This window comes from Mugil cephalus, chromosome 3 (genome assembly GCF_022458985.1).
Source record: "Mugil cephalus isolate CIBA_MC_2020 chromosome 3, CIBA_Mcephalus_1.1, whole genome shotgun sequence".
NCBI classification, from domain to species: Eukaryota; Metazoa; Chordata; class Actinopteri; order Mugiliformes; family Mugilidae; genus Mugil; species Mugil cephalus.
Window position 1 is genome coordinate 21,757,490 of NC_061772.1, and position 19,904 is coordinate 21,777,393.

At 43.5% G+C, this 19,904-nt stretch overlaps 3 protein-coding genes across 4 annotated transcripts in view; 1 reads left to right on the top strand and 2 right to left on the bottom strand.

Moving 5' to 3' along the window:
• LOC125005937 (A disintegrin and metalloproteinase with thrombospondin motifs 7) overlaps positions 1 to 6,695 on the bottom strand; it is a 79,434-nt gene extending 72,739 nt beyond the window's left edge. The window contains exons 1-2 of the mRNA XM_047581602.1: positions 6,238 to 6,695; positions 3,910 to 4,277 (exon numbers count right to left, since the gene is read on the bottom strand). Coding sequence (XP_047437558.1) covers positions 3,910 to 4,277; positions 6,238 to 6,346 — 477 coding nt within the window. The 5' untranslated portion in view covers positions 6,347 to 6,695. The remainder of the gene's footprint in view (positions 1 to 3,909; positions 4,278 to 6,237) is intronic.
• Positions 6,696 to 7,268: 573 nt separating this feature from the next.
• Positions 7,269 to 11,233, top strand: rxfp3.3a2 (relaxin family peptide receptor 3.3a2). Its single transcript, XM_047580835.1, has one exon. The coding sequence runs from the start codon at positions 7,892 to 7,894 to the stop codon at positions 9,038 to 9,040; it is 1,149 nt and encodes a 382-aa protein (XP_047436791.1). The 5' UTR covers positions 7,269 to 7,891; the 3' UTR covers positions 9,041 to 11,233.
• A 3,452-nt stretch (positions 11,234 to 14,685) lies between these two features.
• Positions 14,686 to 19,904, bottom strand: part of itga11a (integrin, alpha 11a) — a 60,778-nt gene continuing 55,559 nt past the window's right edge. For both annotated transcript variants that reach the window (XM_047581598.1, XM_047581597.1), the window contains 8 exons: positions 19,635 to 19,718; positions 19,374 to 19,464; positions 19,181 to 19,294; positions 18,779 to 18,862; positions 18,584 to 18,694; positions 18,352 to 18,447; positions 16,865 to 16,978; positions 14,686 to 15,929 (listed from right to left, as the gene is read on the bottom strand). In XM_047581598.1, coding sequence (XP_047437554.1) covers positions 15,852 to 15,929; positions 16,865 to 16,978; positions 18,352 to 18,447; positions 18,584 to 18,694; positions 18,779 to 18,862; positions 19,181 to 19,294; positions 19,374 to 19,464; positions 19,635 to 19,718 — 772 coding nt within the window. In that variant the 3' untranslated portion in view covers positions 14,686 to 15,851. The remainder of the gene's footprint in view (positions 15,930 to 16,864; positions 16,979 to 18,351; positions 18,448 to 18,583; positions 18,695 to 18,778; positions 18,863 to 19,180; positions 19,295 to 19,373; positions 19,465 to 19,634; positions 19,719 to 19,904) is intronic.

Here is a 19,904-nt window from a genome sequence, read left to right on the forward strand (position 1 = left end):
TCATCAAGTAAGCAAACACGGACATGAAAACATGCATTGTATATGTTTGAGGACGGACACAGACAGTGAGCTTCAGAGGGGAAAACTGAAGGTAAACATCTTTTTTTTCTTTGTGCATGGGGAAACTCCACAAATGTAAGCAAATCTGTCAGATACTCCCACCTGCTGTGTATCAGTTTACCAGAGCTACACGCACCAATCAGACGTAACATTATGAGAACCCCAGTAACATTGTGTTGGTCTCCCTTGTGCCTCCAAAACAACTGTGACTGCACAATGAAAGGACATGGACCTTCTGAGGGTGTCCTGTGGTGTCTGGAAACAGGATGTTAGTTGGTTAGTGGGGGGCCTTTGGATCATATAGGTTGAGGGGAGGGGCCTCTGTGGGTCAGGCTTGTTCCACTGCATCCCACAGATACATGATCAGTTTGGGATCTAGTGAACTTGGAGGCCAGGTCAACACCTTGTGATGTTTTTCATGTTTTTTTCTGTTGATCCTAAACTGGGTGTCATTGCTGTGGGGTGGGGGCACCTGGTCTGGTCTAGATAGGTGGTACATGTCTAAAAAAAACATCTACACCAGTACCAGGTCCAAACGTTTCCCGGCAGGATGTTGTATTGTCACAAGATGGTCAATGTTATTTACTTCAACTGTCAGTGGTTTTAAAGTTGTGGCTGATCACTGTATCAGTAAATGGCTTGAAAAACAGTGCCAAGCCATTCAGTTATGATTCTGATAAACATTAGGGCTGGTGTCATGTGTGACTGATGCAAGAAATGATGAGATTTAGTTTGAATTGTATGCAGTAGATGCAGTCATTGATATTTCTGTTGGTGGAAACACCATGAGGAGCTGACAAACCAAGGCTGGGCACATTTAAGTTAACATTCAAAAGTACAAGTCTGTTACAGCTGTGGTGAGCTGCCCGCATACTGTATAACCTTAAAGCAGAGGCGATATAACGGCAGGAGACTGTCCCTGAATCCACTTCCGACACCTCAGATCAAACAATCGAGACGTTGTCGTGGAGAGACCGTGATAAGCGCGATACTTAAACGACGTAAATTCACGGATGTTAAAGGGGGCGGTGTGGTGCGTAGCGTTTTGTTGGCGCGTGCTCTAACGCTGTAAAACTCAGTGAACGCGTCACTCAATCATGTTTAGGTTTACAATGCGCCAATTTGCCACTTGTCAACTTAAAGATGGCCATATTAATCTGACCCCCGAACTTGAAAGCAACTTTATACTGATGCTCTTTAATCTTACTCCTGTGAAGCCTCTTCTAGATACAGGAGTATTTGGACTCGTGGTTAAATTAAGCTTCAAAAGCTTTACAGCATCTCACTGGCTTCATAACTCAGACAGTTCAGGTCGTGCGTACGCGCTGATTATTTTCGACGGAAGAAAAGCAACTTGCTCTGGTGCAATTATAAAGTAGCTAATATGTAAATAACATCAGAGCGCAGCTGTAGAGAAAACTCTTGTGTCCAGTGGGGGAAGAGAATTCATCTTTGAGGTATAATAAGAAACTTAAAATAGAATTTCTTTCCTTAATTGCCTGCAGTGTTATTTGTTTGCCTTAGGTTGAGTGGGTGAGGTTCAATAAAATTTTCAACAGGAGACTCTATGCGGTCGATAAGAACTGAGAGCAAAAAAATGAAGCAAAAAAACGACTCAGTAAAAGTTTTTCTTGTGCAAAGCAACTCCAACTAATCAATATCGAACAGAATATATACCGTTCTCCGAGGTGAAACAAAGCAAGTGAAGCTTTTCCGACACCTTTCAGGGAATCCCCCACAATCCCAATTTTACACATTAAAGTGTGTTTACTGTTTACTCGTCTTGGATAACCCCGCCGCGCTCAGAATGTGAGAAAAGCCTTTTGTTCTGTCTGATAAATCGGCCAGAATAGGTCAGAATCTCTAGTCAAGAGTCAAATTCAGTCAATTGATTTTAAGTGTCACTTTTGACAAGGACAAAGAATGCCTAGAATAAATACGGCGACACCGGGGCCCTGCTGAATCAACAAACAAACAGGCAGCTCACAGAGCAAGTGTGAATGGGCGTGTCAGCCACGGAAGGACAGCTGAAGCCCAGGACGAAAGCTTGGCAACTGAAATCCAGGTGGATAAAAGAACTTTTTTTCAAGGCACACACAACAAAGGATTTCCTTTAGCTGATTTTAAACCAAAGATTAGCTGTGGCCTTGCGGTTAGAGAAGGATATTTGGAACCGTGGGGTACATGGTTGAAGGGTCTCAGAGAGTGTGTAAGGAAATTTTTCAGGACGGTGGCACCGAGGCCGTGCCTTTCATGGCTGCCTGCTGCACTAAGACGCGCTCCCTTCTCTGTGCGTTCAAACAGAAGGGGTTAAATGCACAGCGCAAGTTCCTTTTATATTATGCAAATATGTACACCCATCAGCCACAACTTAAAAACCACTGACAGGTGAAGTAAGCGACATTGAGCACCTTGTCACAATTCAGTGTTTCGCCGGGCGAGCTAAACCACACTGCCGTCACACAAGCAGAGGCATCTTGTTATTATCCAGTACGTGCTCAGAGCTTAATAAAGTGCTTGTGCAGGTGGTACCTTAAATAAAAACTTCATGAGCCAGAACAATTTTCCCAACTTTGATTAAAAAACAACCAGCTAGTCCACTCCTATGAAACGTCCACACATCCTCCTTCTCTTGGTTGGTTGGTTGATTGCTATTTAAGAGAATATCAGGGAGGCAGGAAATGTAGGAAGGGAGTATTAGATCAACAGCTGACATTTTGATGACTGTTGCAAAAAGCGTCCCGGTAAACCTTACGGTGTGATAGTGAACCAGCATGCTCGGCACCGGACGCATCTGTGAGAAGAACCTTTGGCGTGAGCTACTTGAGGTTTCCATAAAATAACAAATGTAGTTACAGTGCTGAATTGTTTCCAAGTCAACACTTTAAAAAATAGATAATGCAAGTTATAAACTCGTGTATAAAAGATTTAGAGGAAAGTAAGAATTTAAAGTCAGAAACAGTGAAGAAAAACTAATAGTATTTTGACGGATTAAGGGTTATCAGTCTCAGTCAATAACACATTGACTGGAGTGCTACACTCATTTGCAAGTTTCCGACAAACGATGGTGAACGAAGGTTTTTTGAGTCGTTCAGATAATGCTGAATGCAAAGGAACCCTGACATACACACTAGAGGTCTACAAGATCATTTTCTTTACGATCAAACATCCCTCACCGCTGAGGCTAAGCAGAATATACCGGCTGAATCTTGAGTGAACTTTCATTACATCTGAGCGAGCGGAGTCAGGTCTATATTTGGATTTTTGCAAATGCACTGAAGGGAGTAACGCTGTTCTTCAGCCTCAACAGTTGCGTGGCGATTACTTTGATTGGCAATAGAAACACAAAGGTGTGCATGAACTGGAACGGAGCTGGTGCGCAAGGCGGAGGCTCCACTGCACAGAAAGCGTTTCAGGTGCATCTTCGACTTTCATGCACGCCTGAAGAAACACGCGACACTCAAGTAAAAAAAAAAAACTGCAAAAACCTTTCAGAGCGCTTGTGATACATGCAGCACATTTACGACAACAAAGTAATATCAAATGAACAGCTTAATCCGTCTTAAACGCACATGCCTATCCGTTTCAGGATTAAAAGCGGGTAAATTCTAACCAGCTGACATCCTGTGGACACCTTCTGGCCTGAGGAAAACACTTACACTCAACACCTGAATGACATATTGCATCAGAAAGTCATAGTAGCTCAGATGATAACTTCTCACTCCACACACACTTAAGCAAGTCTAATCGGCTCCGTGCCGCTGCAGACACCTGGAACTGGTTGGAAAAGAACGTGGACTTGGAGTGAACTTCCAAACTTTTACATCATCTTAATAGTCTACCACTCACCAGTCCATCACAGGTACTTATGGCTGCACTCCCTTTAACAGTGGCTTCATCCCACACTTCACCCAAGAAATGGCACTGAGAAAGTCCTGGAGGATGGATCTGGGCTCGGTCCAGGCCGCCGCGCCTCCTCTCCGTCAGGAAGCCCGGAGCCAGCAGATGTGGATTCAGGGTGAGGTTAAAGTGCAAGCTGTAGCCGGCGTGCCAGAAGTGGTAGAAGATTCTATCTAAATCCACCGGCTCTCCTAAGGCTTCCCGGCGGCGCACGCGGCGAGCATGGTGAGACAGGAAGTTTGACAGGAAGTGACCTCTGGCATCCACTCTAGTAGGGTGAACCACTTCATACTGAGGCAGGTCCTCCAGAGATCTCTCTGTGGAAGCCATGGTGGGAAGAGAAGACGTAAGAGACGTTAGGTTATTAAAATCATGGGAAAGAGGAGGGCAATGAAACAATTAAGTGGCTGCAAAGCTGTAAACGAAGTAGGGAAGCTCTAAACAAATCCATATGGCTGTCTAATTATAATCAGTGGAGCTGGGATGCATGGAGTGGTATATATCACGTATATATACAAGATTGTGACACCTTAAAGTGTGCAAAGAGATCGACATGTATGATTTGTGAGAGGAAGATCTTGTGAGACCAATAAACCTTATGTTAGGTTTCACAAAGCTAAACAGAACTAAACAAAAATAGCTACAAAGTACAAATTGTCCATTTCTGCGATTAACAACTACAATTAATTTTCTGATTTTGAGCATACCTTGATTAAAAAAACAAAAAAAAAAAACAGCAGCTCATTGCACAGTCATGTGGCATCCAAGGTTTTGAGCACACTGCCTTTGCATATCTGTTAAGGTACCAAACCTTGCCCTTAACCTGCCTTAAAGCCATCATTATCTTCATCTCCTGCAAGTGAAATGAGCGGAATGCAAACTATGGCTACATGCAGGGCTGTCTCAAATAAAGGGCCTTGCTGAAAATTGTCCGCACAAATATTTTTCAGAATGCGTCAGCGCAAAAATAGATAAGAGGCATGTGGCTATCTCAACCAGACGTCTGACACTCGTCTGTGTTTACCGGACGTGTAAACACTTCAATTCACGCTCTCCCTTAATTTATGTGCAATTCCTTTCTATTAAAAACAAATATTCCTGGAAAAGATGTGATTTACTGCAGAGATCGTCCAGCGCGGTTGTCGTTCATTACGTGTGCCACTGATGAAAGTCAAGATCAGACGGAGATTCAAAACGTTACGTGGCCTTGATGGGGGTACGGCGCCTCAGAATAACTTCATAGCAAGATTTTTTTCCCTTTCTGTAGCATTTTAATTAACAAAGGACAAACACACAATTTGAAATTACAGCGTCTCGTCACGCAGTTCAGTTCCCCAGTCAACAAGCAAATATTTGCCAACAAACTTTTCATGTTCATGTTAATTCAGTTTAAAGCGGAGCTAATTAAAATGCTACTTTTACGGATACAATTAATGGATGTATTCCTGCACAAAGAAAGATTAGATAAAGAATTCACTACATTTTCTCATAAGGAGGAAGTCTGCGTTTTCCGCGAGGAAGTTTAGACTCTTATTCGTAAATAAAAAAATAAAAAAAACTGTGGGACTCCTGTGCAAGCATTTACCACCTGAAATCATTACTGCTCAGACGCTCATCCCCTCAGAGACACGTCCTCGCCCTGAACGCCTGACAGTAGATCTCAAGGGCAGGTAACTGATTTGTACGAGATGCGACAGAGAGCATCCAGACTTCTCGCTATGCTTCCTTTGTCTAATCTCAGAAGAGTGCTGACTTTTAACATTCAAACCACAAACTAAAGGGGAGGCTGAGAGGATGCAGGGAGCAGAGAGGCGGGGGGGGGAAGACTCCACCAGACATGAGAGGATTAATTCTCTTATGTGGTGATGTCCACTGAGACAAAAAAAAAAGTAGAATGGAAGCCAGCCAAATTATGAGAACTACAGCGGTGCATCCTGTGAATTCCCAAAGGGGGAATCGTGCCCCTCACTGGCGAGGTCAGAGGTCAGTGTCAACACTGGGCTTCTGTATTTTGATCAAGGGCTTCAGCCTCTGGTGATTTATTCGAAGTCAGCTCTCTCCGGCAACCACACCAGGCTGCAAAACCTTGGGCTTAATTGCCATGGTCAGTCCAAGACTAAACACAAGTCACAGCCGGCACACAGCCCCAGTAAGACCCGCTGAATTAGGCGCACGTACGGATCAAATGTGCACAACAAACAAACAAAAAAACAGGCAGAGAAGGACGCCGTGATATCACACATTCACAAACGTGTAAATGTCCTCTTACTCACTAACCTGGTTCATGTGACAGTCCCAACGCTTTGCAGTTTTCCAGGACCACCAGAAGCGCGACGAAGACGTGAATGGGAGACTCTCTTTGTCCAAAAGCGTGCAGCCGGTTCATTTTGTCAGGGCGGAGGTCTATATTTGAGAAGCATTTAATGCCTTTCTCAAAGGCCGTCGAATGTCAATTCAAATTATTTCCATCTATGTTGGATGTTTTCGCTTTGCTGCGACCATGCACTTAAGCGGTGACAGTCCCTACAAACTCCTCTGATTCAGGCTTCAACATATTCTTCGTCCACGGGGCGTTTTGGTTGCATTTTTTTTTAAACTGCTTTTTATGGCGGTGTTAATGTTTGCTTACGGGTGTCTGGTCCCTCTGTCCTCCATCAGTCTCCTCCCGACAGCCAGTGACAGCTTAAAACTTTCCTGTGCAAACTTTCGCAGAGCCAACCCCCACAGATGGGTGGACTTAAGACAATAGGCCATCTTTCAAGAGGGCTGGGGGCTTAAAGGGGTATGCTACTCCAAGAAATCGGATATAGTGATACGGCCCAATTGGCAGTTCCTCCCACAAAAGGAGGTCTTTCGGGTTCTCGGTGGGTCAGATGAGGACCAGACTCGAGACTGTTGCGTTCACTTGGAGTCAGAAAAATGACTTAGAAATAAGTTTAACGCGTGCATTGTTATCGCCGCATAATAAAACCACTACATTATCCAGCGGGAACTTTTAAACAAAACTTTAAAGTTGTAAACGCAGCTGAAGCAGTTCATAAAAGTTTCTCATTTGAAAAAAAAATGTAAACCGTGGACTTATTACTACTTTAAACTACAGAGTAACTTTGAATTCGTGCTACATGTCTCACATCGAACTGTAGTTCTCATGAACTAAACACGTGGAATAAAGTCCACATGCACGTAAAAACATGCGTGTGGCCAATGAACTCTAGCTCATGTTGTTTTACCCTGTGTTCATGTATCCAAGCTTAGCGCCCCCTCTAGCGGAGGAATAAAGGCACCATGGGCCAATGACGCAGGGGCAATGTGTCTACTTGCATGGAATATTAGAAAAAGCTGTTCTTCATTTATGATATGTTGTGATATTAGGCTAATAATACTGATTGATTGGTACTTTAATGGGACATTAACAAGCCTAGACACAGACGTGATGGCGGCCATGCTCATAAAAGGGTTTCACTTTATTTTATTACAAACAAGAAATCAAGCAGAAAGCTAACATCGAAACAGATTACAGCATTTATCTTAATGGTTTTCTTTTATTTGTCTTGGTGCGAAGTTTTCTTTTCTTTTTTCTTTTTTTTTTAATACAAGGCATTTTACGCGCCACCCGCGCTCTAGAGATGCGCATTCCTTCATACCCCTAATGAACGGACACGCTGTGGGGGATGAATATTAATTCGTGGAGACCAAACCACAGATACCGCTGTATAATTTCGATTACCGGGGACCGTCTGCTTCTCTGACACGTCTCGTTCGACCAATCGCGGCTCAGCAGAGGAGCGACACACCTGTATAAAAGCAGACTCCAGGTCAGCTGTCACTCAGAGAGGAGAGATGAAAATCCACGGAGAAGCCTGGAGTTAGAGAGTTGAAACACTTTGAGCGAGGTGTGCTCTGCGTTACCTGCCGTGTGCACTACAAAAAAATGGATGAAATATTTAACCAAAGTGGCGAACTCAATCGAAGTTCGCCCGGCGACGAGAAGTTTAGTTTCGAAGACATCGATGTCAGCGCGGACGGCACCCCCATCCTTAGGATACTCATATCCGTGGTGTACTCTGTAGTTTGCGCAGTTGGCTTAGTGGGCAACCTGCTCGTCTTTTTCCTCATGAGGGTACGACAGGGCCGGAAGAGGTCCACGATAAATGTTTTCATCATCAACCTTGCGGTGACAGACTTCCAGTTCGTCCTCACTCTTCCCTTCTGGGCCGTGGACACCGCGCTGGACTTCAGCTGGCCGTTTGGAGACGCCATGTGCAAAATCATCCTCTCGGTCACCGTCATGAACATGTATGCCAGCGTGTTTTTCCTCACTGCCATGAGCGTGACCCGCTACCTGTCTGTCGCCTCGGCCCTAAAGAAAAAAGCGCACAGGAGGTCTCGGTGCGTGAGGTGGGTGTGCGCGGTGCTGTGGGTGGCGGCGACGATGGCCACAGCTCCCACGGCTGTCTTCTCCACTGTGACTGTGGTCGCTGGAGAGAAACTCTGCCTCCTCAAGTTTCCCGAAGGACACGACTGGCTCGCCCTCTATCACATCCAAAAGATACTGATAGCCTTTATCATCCCAATGCTCATAGTGTCTGTAAACTATCTGATGCTCTTGCGCTTTGTCAGGCGAAGGAGTATGGACAGCAGCAACCCTAAACGGAGATCTAGAGTCACCAAATCTGTCGCCATAGTGGTTTTGTCTTTCTTTTTTTGCTGGATGCCAAACCATGCCATCACCTTTTGGGGCGTCTTGGTCAAATTTAACGCAGCCAACTGGGATACGTCGTATTACATGGTGCACACGTATGTGTTCCCGGTCACTGTGTGCTTGGCGCACACAAACAGCTGCTTGAACCCGGTGCTCTACTGCCTAATGAGGCCGGAGATCAGGAAAATGCTCAGCAGTTTGTTTTGGAGATCCTCGACCACCCCGTCCTCCAGCAAAGCCTGCGTGACGCGCTCTGTTACGCAGGGAGAAACCCAGGGAGTCGTGCCTCTCCAGATCATGGACAACTCAGAGTACACCCTGTCCATCATAGACCGTAAAGGTTTATCAGGTTCTAAAATCATCCCGTATAACCGTTAACTTCAGCCTGTTGAAGGAACTGGTTTCGTCCACCTGTGATAGCCCAGCTGCCGTTACTCGTGCGTAATGCTTTTGCCACCGTTCCAAAATTGAACGCGTTAAGGTCCAACAGTGTGGATTCATACAAAATATTGGATTATAATGTGACACGGACATGTTTCACAAGTACGCTTTGACATTTGTTTAGTTTCAAAAACAAAAATACAGTGTTTCCACTTGCGGTCTTTCCTTGCGCTCAGTTAAAATGTATGTAGATTTTTCTTTTCGCCTTCTTTCGTTTACTTGATAATAAGAAGCGACGAGCCACAAGGAACAGAAAGACTAGGACACAGGGGACAGACGACACCGAGGGACGCAGGACTCCCAGCGCGTCATTGGGGATGTGAAAGGTGATCTGTAATCAATATTATAGATCACTGATAATATATTGCAAATTTTCGTAACCATGCTATGTCATGTAAATACTGCCTGTAAATAAATGCCTTTTTTCCATCAGCGACAGCGGTTGATATATGTATCCTCTTTGAAGGAATTGAAGGCAATTATTTTGTAAATGAGACATCCCATTTATAAAATAATTGCCTCCGATTCCTTCAAAGAGGATATACTGCGTAGTTATCCCGTATTGTGTACTGTGTCCTCACTAATGTGAACAGTTTTCTTTGAAAGGGAAGGTGCATTTCTACAGACATGTTTACAGTAATAAATGTATTTTAGGAGGTTGGTGAAATTTATTTTTTCTATTTTTATTTTTTAATAGTCAATAATTTTATTGTTCTTGTGTGATCCATCAAAAATAAATAAACCAACATTTAATCAGTGAGAAACGCCTCAAGTCACAGGAGAAATAGGCAAATAAGGATTCACATAAAGGCATTCATTCACGTATTGTTGGACTTCAGTTCAGTAGCTCCAAGTTCCTTGTCATTATGTGAATTCACATTCTTCATTCACTCTAATCCAACACACGGGCTTACTAAGGTAACCCAGGGGAGACATTAGGACTGGCTGCAAAAGCTCCAGCAGCCACTTGGCCGTCAGCATGTGGTGCAGATGCTCCTGTATGGTTCAATAAACAAAACAGAGTAGAGCCCAGGGCAGGAGATGACTCCTGGCTGCAGGTGGCTGGGCCTGCTGCCAGGCTCTGTGCTAATTAGGATTCTTCTTTCATTCTTCTGTGCGCCCTGCAGCGATCTGTTTAGGATGCTGTGGGGATGCTGTGTGATCAGAAAGCATCCACACTGTACACCAAATCAACAAGCATAGGGGATCTGTAAGAACTTTGATCAGTCTGCGCTGTTCTCTTTCATCTCTTTGATCGGGATCAGGTTCTTTCATACAGGACATAAATCACAGACACAGTCTCTACAGCACCTACTTAGACTCTAAGGAAGAGTCACCCTCAAAATCAAGAGTCCCCTCTAATGGTTAATAAATAAATAAACAGCCACAGGAATAGCAACTGAGCAGTTACATCTTATTTTTGGTTTGGTATCTGGAGTACGATTCCAATAAAAACTGAACGTTTGAGGCAGGAATCATCAAGTAACGTACGCCGACCAGCCACAACATTAAAACCACTGACATGTGATGTAAATAACGTTGACCATCTTGTGACTATGAAATGTTCTGCTGGGAAACGTTTGGACCTCGTACTGGTGTGGATGTTAAGTGTCTTCAGACATGCTAGACCACTCGGTTTTCTATTGACATCAGCCGTAAGGCGTATCTGACGTCTGTGTTCTCCAACATTTAAAGAGAATACACACACTGTACGCCACATGTCATGTATAATATACCATGCACGAATATTGCATAAGCTTTCACAGAGCTAAAGTTGGAGGTGTTAACTTCAAGAGCCTTTGAAGTGTGATTCAGTGAATGTAGACTAATGAGTGGGTAATCATTCTGCCAACACATATCAATCAGTGTGCAGCAGGCCTGAATTATGATCTTGATCTTTTTTCTTCTTTTTTTTTTGCTTTGGCACTGAGGTGAGGAAACAATTTGCGCCTGATTAGCATTCATTGTTTTACATTTAAGTCCACCACATCTGTAATGACATTCAGCACCTAAATCGTGTCTACTAACCCACACATTCTTATTGTGTCTTTATGCTAATATACGCTGCACCATGTTTATATATTCTGAGATTTCCTGCTTGTCTTAAATTGTGTTTGCATTTCTGCTTTCCATCTTTTTGGTGTCTCTTATTGCATTTTCACATGGAACAATCTGAAACACCCTCAGGGATCAATATGTTTTCACGGTGGTACTGTCGGTGGCAGATGGTTTGCACTTGTCAGCTGGCTTAATTACGGCAACATCTTTCCACACAGATGATTGAAGTAGATCACAACTCTGCACGGGGATCTGCCTCAATTTATGAGACATGTGTATGTGTATATATTTCATTGACAGGACTGGAGCCAAGATAAAATGTGCAGATTTTAAACAGTCTTGGTCTGCAGGTGGCTCGGCAGACAATATTGTGGTTGTGAAGCTTTTAAATTAAACTGCTATGTGCTGAAATAACTGACCAGAAATACTTTGTTCAGTTATTCCTTTCCAGTAAAATCTGCTTGTAGCTGTGGCCACCCTAAGATTATGTTGCATACTGCTGTTTACTGGAGATTTATGGTGACTCCACAAACGTGTTACTATCATCCTACTATGATTATCTAATACTAGATGAATAAAACTGACTGACTTCTGTCTGTGGTGCAGTTTGTTCTGTTGATAAACACTGCCTCCTACTGGTGAATCCTATCAGGATGGATGGAAAACACATTTGTCAGGTGCTTCAGCTGAATCCTGAGTACATATCAGTTTCATCAGGAACAACAAACAACATGTAAGAAGCACCCCCTCCAGTGTTTAAGACTATAAGTGTCCACAAACTCTGAAGGAAAGCAAGCAAAGCGATAAAGTCTGTGGTCATTTTTTATATTTTGCTGTCTAGCCAAGTCAGCCTCTTACAGAGCAGAGGGTACAGCAGAATTTGCTGATGGTAGTTGGTCAGCAATCGTCTCCTGTTCGAAATGCACTAATGAGCTAATGAATGTTTAGTCTGCACTCGCTGTAAACCAAACAAATTCATAGCACTCAAAATGCTGATGTAACTGATTAGATAAGAAATTTAAGTACAATTTAAGTAAATTTTAGTACCCTACACACTTATTTTATACTTACTTTACTTGCTATAACTTTAAATATTGATTGCACCTGTCCAGTACTGATCTTATGGGTCACACTGAAAGTTAATGTACAACATTAAACATTAAAATCTACATGTAACATTTCCACTGAAAAGAACGACATGAGAAAAAATGTTAAGGCACAAATCAAGTAGATATGTAGAATGATCTACTGAAACAAATCCGTGGAACTTTTCATTGAACGATAACCAGAAAAAGACTAGCAAGAACTAGCAAGTGAGCTATGCAGCCATGAAATCAGCTGGACCGTCAATAACAAGTTAAATCAAATACAAGTCAACACAATAGACAGTGCATTCAAGCACTGCCCTTTTAAATGTTCTGCTATTAGTAGTGACTGAACCTCCGATGTAAACAGTCTACAAACTTGAACATGTTAGGCAGAAATGGAAACTCAATACAGGCATGGCATTCTGGCGTAGCCTTTCGTATGGTTCCCAATCGTTATCAGTGGTTGAACATATTGACACAACAGGACTGTAGCTGGCGTACAAATAAAAAAGTTGCTGTTACCAACGCTAATACTGAGAATCAGAATAAAAAATATTCATTTTGTTATGACATTGAATGATTTTATGCATAACTATTTGACCCTTTTGTAGCATTTGACGAAACTGGTTTCTGTTTGCCCCCTTTACAAAGACCCTCGCCCCGAGGGGTCACATAAAAAGTCCATGAGGGGCCCTGCGACTGCACTGACGTGGATGTGCATCACCTCTGTTTGGGCCCAGTCTGACCCTGTGGAGGACGGCCCATCTCCCTCTTGAAGGCAGCTGGTGCCGGGATACCACCTCACCCAGCTTCTCCAATATCTCACAAGGTCCCACCCAGTGACTCTCCAAATTGGGTCACCAAGTCTTCTTCCTCTTCAGACTATACACCCACACCGGGTCCCCCGCCTTAAAGTCGGAGCTCAGACACACTGGAGGAGCTCCTCCACGTCGAGAGGAGTCAATTTAGGTGGTTCGGGCATCCGGTGAGGATTCCTCCGAGGGGCGCCCATTAGACGTGTTCCGGGCATGTCCCACCGGAAGGAAGCCCCTGGATCAGCCGAGGACACGATGGAGAGATTGCATCTCTCGTCTGGCCTGGGAGCACCTAGGGATTCCTCCGGAGGAGCTGGTGGAAGTGACCTCCCTGAAGCCTCTGCCCCCACCACCCGGATAAGTGGAAGACAACGGAACTGAATAGATAATCCAAACAGTGTCATGAACTAAGCTATATGCAGGCCTGCATATAGCTTATAGCAGTTGAAACTATATAACTATTGATTTACACTCACGTGCCACTTAATTAGATACACCTGTTCAAATGCTTGTTAGCACAAATAGCTAATCAGCCACCAACGTGGTATGGTTGTTGGTGCCAGACGGGCTGGTCTGAGTATTTCAGAAACTGCTGATCTACTGGGATTTTCACACACAACCATCTCTAGTGTTTACAGAGAATGGCCCGAAAAAGATAAAATATCCAGTGAGCAGCAGTTGCGTGGACGAAAATGCCTTGTTGATGTGAGAGGTCAGAGGAGAATGTGCAGACTGGTTTGAGATAACTGAAACAACCACTGGTTACAACCAAGGAATGCAGAATACCATCTCTGAACGCACAACATGTCGAACCTTGAAGAAGATGCTACAGCAGCAGAAGACCACACCGGGTGCCACTCCTGTCAGCTAAGAACAGGAAACTGAGACTACAGTTCACACAGGCTCAACAACACTGGACGATAGAAGATTGGAAAAACGTTGCCTGGTCTGACGAGTCTTGATTATAGCTGCTACATTCAGATGGCAGAGTTAGAATTTGGCATAAACAACATGAAAGCATGGATCCATCCTGCCTTGTATCAACGGTTCAGGCTGGTGGTGGTGTAATGGTGTGGGGGATGTTTTCTTGTCACACTCTGGGCCCTTAGTACAAACTGAGCATGGTTTAAATGCCACAGCCTACCTGAGTATTGTTGCTGACCATGTCCATCCCTTTATGACCACAGTGTATCATCTTCTAATGGCTACTTCCAGCAGGATAATGCACCATGTCCCAAAGCTCATATCATCTCAAACTGGTTTCTGGAACATGACGATGAGTTCACTGTACTCAAATGGCCTCCACAGTCACCAGATCTCAATCCAATAGAGCACCTTTGGGATGTGGTGGAACGGGAGATTCTCATCATAGATGTGCAGCTGACAAATCTGCAGCAACTGTGTGATGCTGTCATGTCAATATGGACCAAAATCTCTGAGGAATGTTTCCAACACCTTTTTGAAAGTAGCCACGAAGAATTAAGGCAGTTCTGAAGGCAAAAGGGGGTCCAACCTTTTACTAGCCAGGTGTACCTAATAAAGTGGCCGCTGAGTGTATGTGCGCAAGTTTCTCATTGTTGAACATTTTGTTTGATGGAGTTCATAAAAGAGAGACACTCGAGACATATACACTGTTTTATTTGTAAGCATATTGCAGCTCATTCACACCTCGTCAAAATAAGACATTCTTTGGTAACACCAGGAATAACATGTATCCTCTGGACTCACGATCACGGCATCTGATTTTCATTTTGTTACAGTCCCGCTTAAAATGACTTCTCATCAGAGTCAATCCTCTGCCGTACTTTATGCACACCCTTTGCTCTGATGCAGTGCACGTTAAAAGGCATGCAACCGTCTCATGCTCTAACTGGTTCAGTAACGACACAGCTGACCTGTTCAGTTTAAGTTACAAAGTAATGCCATAAACCTTGTGGAAAATACTGGAGACCATTATGATACTGAAAGGGTATACAAAGGTATTTACAAAATTCAAGTTAATTTTGTACAAAGTAGAAAGTGCATCAATGTTTAAAGACCACCCAGTATGTTTTCCAGGATGTAAATATTAAAAAATAGAGGATGCTAATTTAGAAGATTCTGCGTATTAAGAAAAGTCTCTGAAGGTTAACCATCTTGAATCTTCTCGGTGACTTTAGTTCAGCTTTGTTTCTTCATAAATTATTATGCAAGTCAGGTGAACATGTTGCAGATAACAATCGAATTCAATATACAGCATAACAACTTTACATCTGCGGTAGGTTTCGGGTGACAAATCACCCTTGAGGTTTTTCACGTATTTCAAAATTGAATGTAAGAGATAAATAAATACACATTAGGAGGAGACAAAAGAGTTATTGACTAACATTCGCCGCGAAGGCAAAGAGTGGCCTGAAGTTCTTGGCACAGGCTGGCAAAAGCCCGCTCTATTCTTCTCTACAAACAGCCAGAAAAAGCATCAGAGCTCCAGCCCGAAGCCAAGAAAAAGGAGAGCTCCGAGATCTGTGAAGGGACGACATTGAGGGCAGTGGAATACGTAGACAAAGAAGGCCCTGATGTCGCAACAGTGCAGGAATGCTAAGTGAGTGTGACAGTGCTGCCTCTCGGGGGGTCAGAGGTCGTGGCGCGGGACAGATCCAGTGCACTGAACAAGCCTTGCTTCAGCGATCGTACGGAGCCGTTTATGCGGTGCCACTGTGGCGACGGGGAGGCAGGGGGCAGGTGGGTTGGTCCCTGAGTGTCGGGTCCCCTGTGGAAAAGGTGTCTGCTGGGGGCCCTCAGCCTGCGTTACCGCTCCTCGGCCACTTTCCCGTTGGCCTCCTGCTCGTCCTCGTCCCTTCGCTTCTGCCTCCGGAAGAAGCCGAGCTGTGTGGGAAAGAAATCAGCCTCAGACCCCCCGTCACAGCGTAAACTCATTTAGCTGCTGCGCCACACACACAATAAAAAGTTTTCTCGTGACATCAGATGCTATCCAGGTTTAGCAAATGTCAAACCTTTCTTGCTGCTCTGTAGGATCAGCATCATCATGATGCTAACATGCTAATCTTGACCTGGCACAGTGTTGGCTGATGAGAATTTCCATTTGGATGCAAACGATTCATCTTCTGAGTGCAATGAATATTAACACCCAAGTTAACGGAGACTCATCCAACAGTTTTTTTTTTCTTTTTCTTAGATTTAACCTGGGGACATACAATTTTTCAGGGAATTTATTACTATAACTGCTGGAGTGACTAAACTAGTCTGATTAAATTTGCTTTTAATTAACAGTATAATTATGAGGCACATGCTCTAAACGCACGCACGCACGCACACGCACACACACACGCCCGGACTGGTTTGGGGTTCAGTGTCTTGGTGACGGATGCATCAGTTATGATTAAAGTCGTGAACTGATTCAGCCATAGCCAACGATTTTAAAATACTAAATTAAATATTCATGACTTTTCTTAAACACGTCAAAGTACTTAAGGTCTTAATGAAGTCAGACTGTGTATTTCTGTATTGACCATGAATGAACTCAACCGATTTGCACAGCCATTAGTGCACACTTATACTTTTACCTGAACGCTGTTTACAGGCGTTATTTTATTTCCAACCAGAGAACAAGAGTCTAACTCTCCACTAAAGTACTAATTTGACTAAAGCTAACACTTGAGGAGGGCTTTATATGAGAACGTTTAACAAGAGACTTTGTTTGGTGGTAGATAAATAGTCTGTTAATACAGTAGGTAAATAAAACGATAAAACCAAACGAGTAATAAGTCTGATTAGCGGCTGTGCCTGATGTGATGACTTACCTTCCACAGAGCCAGGCTGAGCAGGGCTAACAGTAAGAGTCCTCCTAGCGTGCTACCAATGATAATCCATGTAGGGATTCTGTAATCTCCTTCCTTCCTGATCTCCAATATTATCTGTCAGACAAAATGAAATGACATGAGACCATAAAACAAACAACTAAATTGCTCTAACACAGATGTTCAAGTGAATAGCGCAGGTGAATGTAATGTCCCTCTGGGGAAAACATGGTATTTATGTGGATGTTACATTGACATGCACCACCACCTCAACATTGTTGCAGAATAAGCACATCCCACATCATAACAACTGGAACGAGCCGTTCTTTGTATCTGTGCATGGTCCAGTTCTGATACTCTGATACTAGAAATCCACTCCTTATCCCCCAAAACAAACTTCTGAGACTTTCTATCAGAGTCTGAGCAAAAGTTGCTCCTCTGTTGGGTCAGCCACACGCCTCCATGAGCCATTCTTCCCTTTTTTTTGCACCGTCTTTCGTAAGCAATGACAACTGTGGACCGGGCACACCACTCAAGAGCTGCACTTTCAGAGATTACATGACCGCGTCGTCGAGCCGAGCCATCAAAACACGGCCCTTGTCAAAGTTGGTCAAACACTTGCAAACCACTTGCCCATTTCTTTCCTGATTCGAACACATCAACTCTAAGGACAAAATGTTCGCTTGGTGCCTGATATTTCTCACTCACTGACAGGTGCCACGATGACGAGGTAATCTGTGTTATTCTGCTGACCGGTGACTTGTCATTATATTATGGCTCATCGCCGTGTATGATATAAAGAGTGTGACATTCAGAGATTGTCCTAAGTCTAGACATTCGTACCTAAGACCTAAGAGAAATAGAACATTTTAGACTGATCTTTCTTAGCGAATATATTTAAATTCAGTTCAAACAAACCTTTCATTCTCCCCCTTTTTCTTTACATCAACAATACATTACTTATATCAGCAAGTATTTGCTTGAGCAGCATGATGCAGAGTTACTGTACGACTGTTGGTAATGGCCAGTAGGTGGCAGCAGAGATCGGCGTTTGAGTCCAGACTGTTACATGTTGTGCCGCTGGTCCTTTCGGTCCCTAAGCACCACACTGCACATGTGCTCCAGTACCAACCTTTACCGTGTGATTATACACCACTCAAGTTATGCACTGGCATGCCCGGCTCTAGCAGCAAGTAGTCTCATTTTAAAAGAAGAAGAAGAAGAAGTCACTGCTGCAAAATATGTTCCTGCCTGGTTTTATATGTTGTATTTTAATAGTTATGGTCCAGTCACATACGTTTTAATGGCTGGCATAAAAACAAAACAAAAAAACAGAGCACTGTTAACACACATGGTAAAGATAAAAAACAAAACAAGAACCAGACTGAGGCAGAAGTATAATCAAAGGATGGAGATGCTGTGTGCTCAGATTTGAGTCGGGTCAAACCCGGGGCAGAGGCGGTTTACAGCGTTAGTTGTTGTTGACTCACATGTCTAACAGGCCTCTCTTCATGTAAAAACATGGGGCTGGAGGAAGGGAGCTCCACTGACGCGCTGGTTACCAGCTCCAGGATTTTAAACTTCAGCTGAAATCAAAACAGGCAACCGGTTCACACACACACACACACATGATACAGCTGACTTCAAGGCATGGCAGAGAAAAAAATAAACAGAGACACTGCACGCAACTTTACGCATAAATGGATTTGGTTTTATACTCACTGCATGTAGGGTATCTAGCTTCAGTGCTCCTGTGATTCTAACGGCGATCTCTCTGTAATATGCCACATTCACCGTGCACTGGATTGGCAGAGTTAGCGTGTTGGACCGGTTCTGTGACAAGAAAAGCAACAAAATCTGAGAATAAAAGTCTTTTTTTTCTGATTTGGGAATGGATTCATTTGGTTTGTGCTTTACCAAGCGGGAGAAGCGTGAAAGGTCTTCAGGAGACGCCCTGCTCTGAGCCACATGCTGGGGTGGTAAACACCGTGTGCCATCTCTCTGAGGGTCGACATGAGAGTAAAAGAGCCCGTTAGTATTTTAAAATCTTATTAGCATTAAATTAGAAACGCTAATTAATATTGATCTGTAAAAGAAAAAGAAAAATATGAGAAAACTAACATGAATCTGTGCAATCTGGAAAGGACATGTCTCAACATGTCATGAAATCATGGAAAAAGCAATCTGCCTGACTAAATTAAAATCCTCCTCCACCATTTCTAAAAACAAACACGTCAAAACTAATTAATTCAAACCCTTTACAAAACTCCCAGTAGCTCATGAGAGATTTACACATCACCATCTGAGGGCAGCACTCACCTGGTCAATATGAAATTCATCAATCTGCAGGAGCTGGTTTCCGTTCTTTGTCATTTCTGGGATCTCGATGTTCAACTGCAGATCCTTAACTGGAAAGTATCCGAGGTTCTGGATCTGAGAGACGGCAAAAGGGTTAAATCTAAATCTTCCTGCGCGATAAACGAATATTTTTCTGCGGATGACGTCACCTCACCTGGAAGGTAAAGTTGAAAGGGGGGCCGATGACGCCGGGCTCCTCCAGCGACAACTCTGACTTGATGTCATATCGAGTCGGATTCGAATCCCTTTGCAAAGTTGAAAAATAAGGCAGCGCAGGTTGTCAGTCAAACACAATGAAGCATCGATCGCAGCTTCAGTATCGACAGCTCATAACCTCATCAGTGTTTTATTATTCAGCATTTTCCCGACGAAATCGAATCACTTTAAAGATGCAGCGACTGGAAATTTGACAAACCTAGTGAAGAGGAGATCCGCTTCGTATTTCAGTGAGTAATAGATATCGTTGAAATTATCAGACGTGCTCTGCTCCTCGCCGTCACTGTCGAGAGGATAGAAAACATCCAAGGAATGTGAGTAATGATGTTACACAGGGACTCTCTGGTTGAAATATTTACCCTCAGAGTTCAATTTGTGTTACACTCTGTGTTATTATTATGTTTTTAGAACATCTTAGTTGGTCCTCAGAGTCAGTAATGCTACAAAACACAGAAACCTCCCCATTCAA

Coding starts and splice junctions, on each gene's coding strand:
- rxfp3.3a2 (XM_047580835.1), top strand. CDS start 7,892: ATGGATGAAATATTTAACCAAAGTGGCGAACTCAATCGAAGTTCGCCC.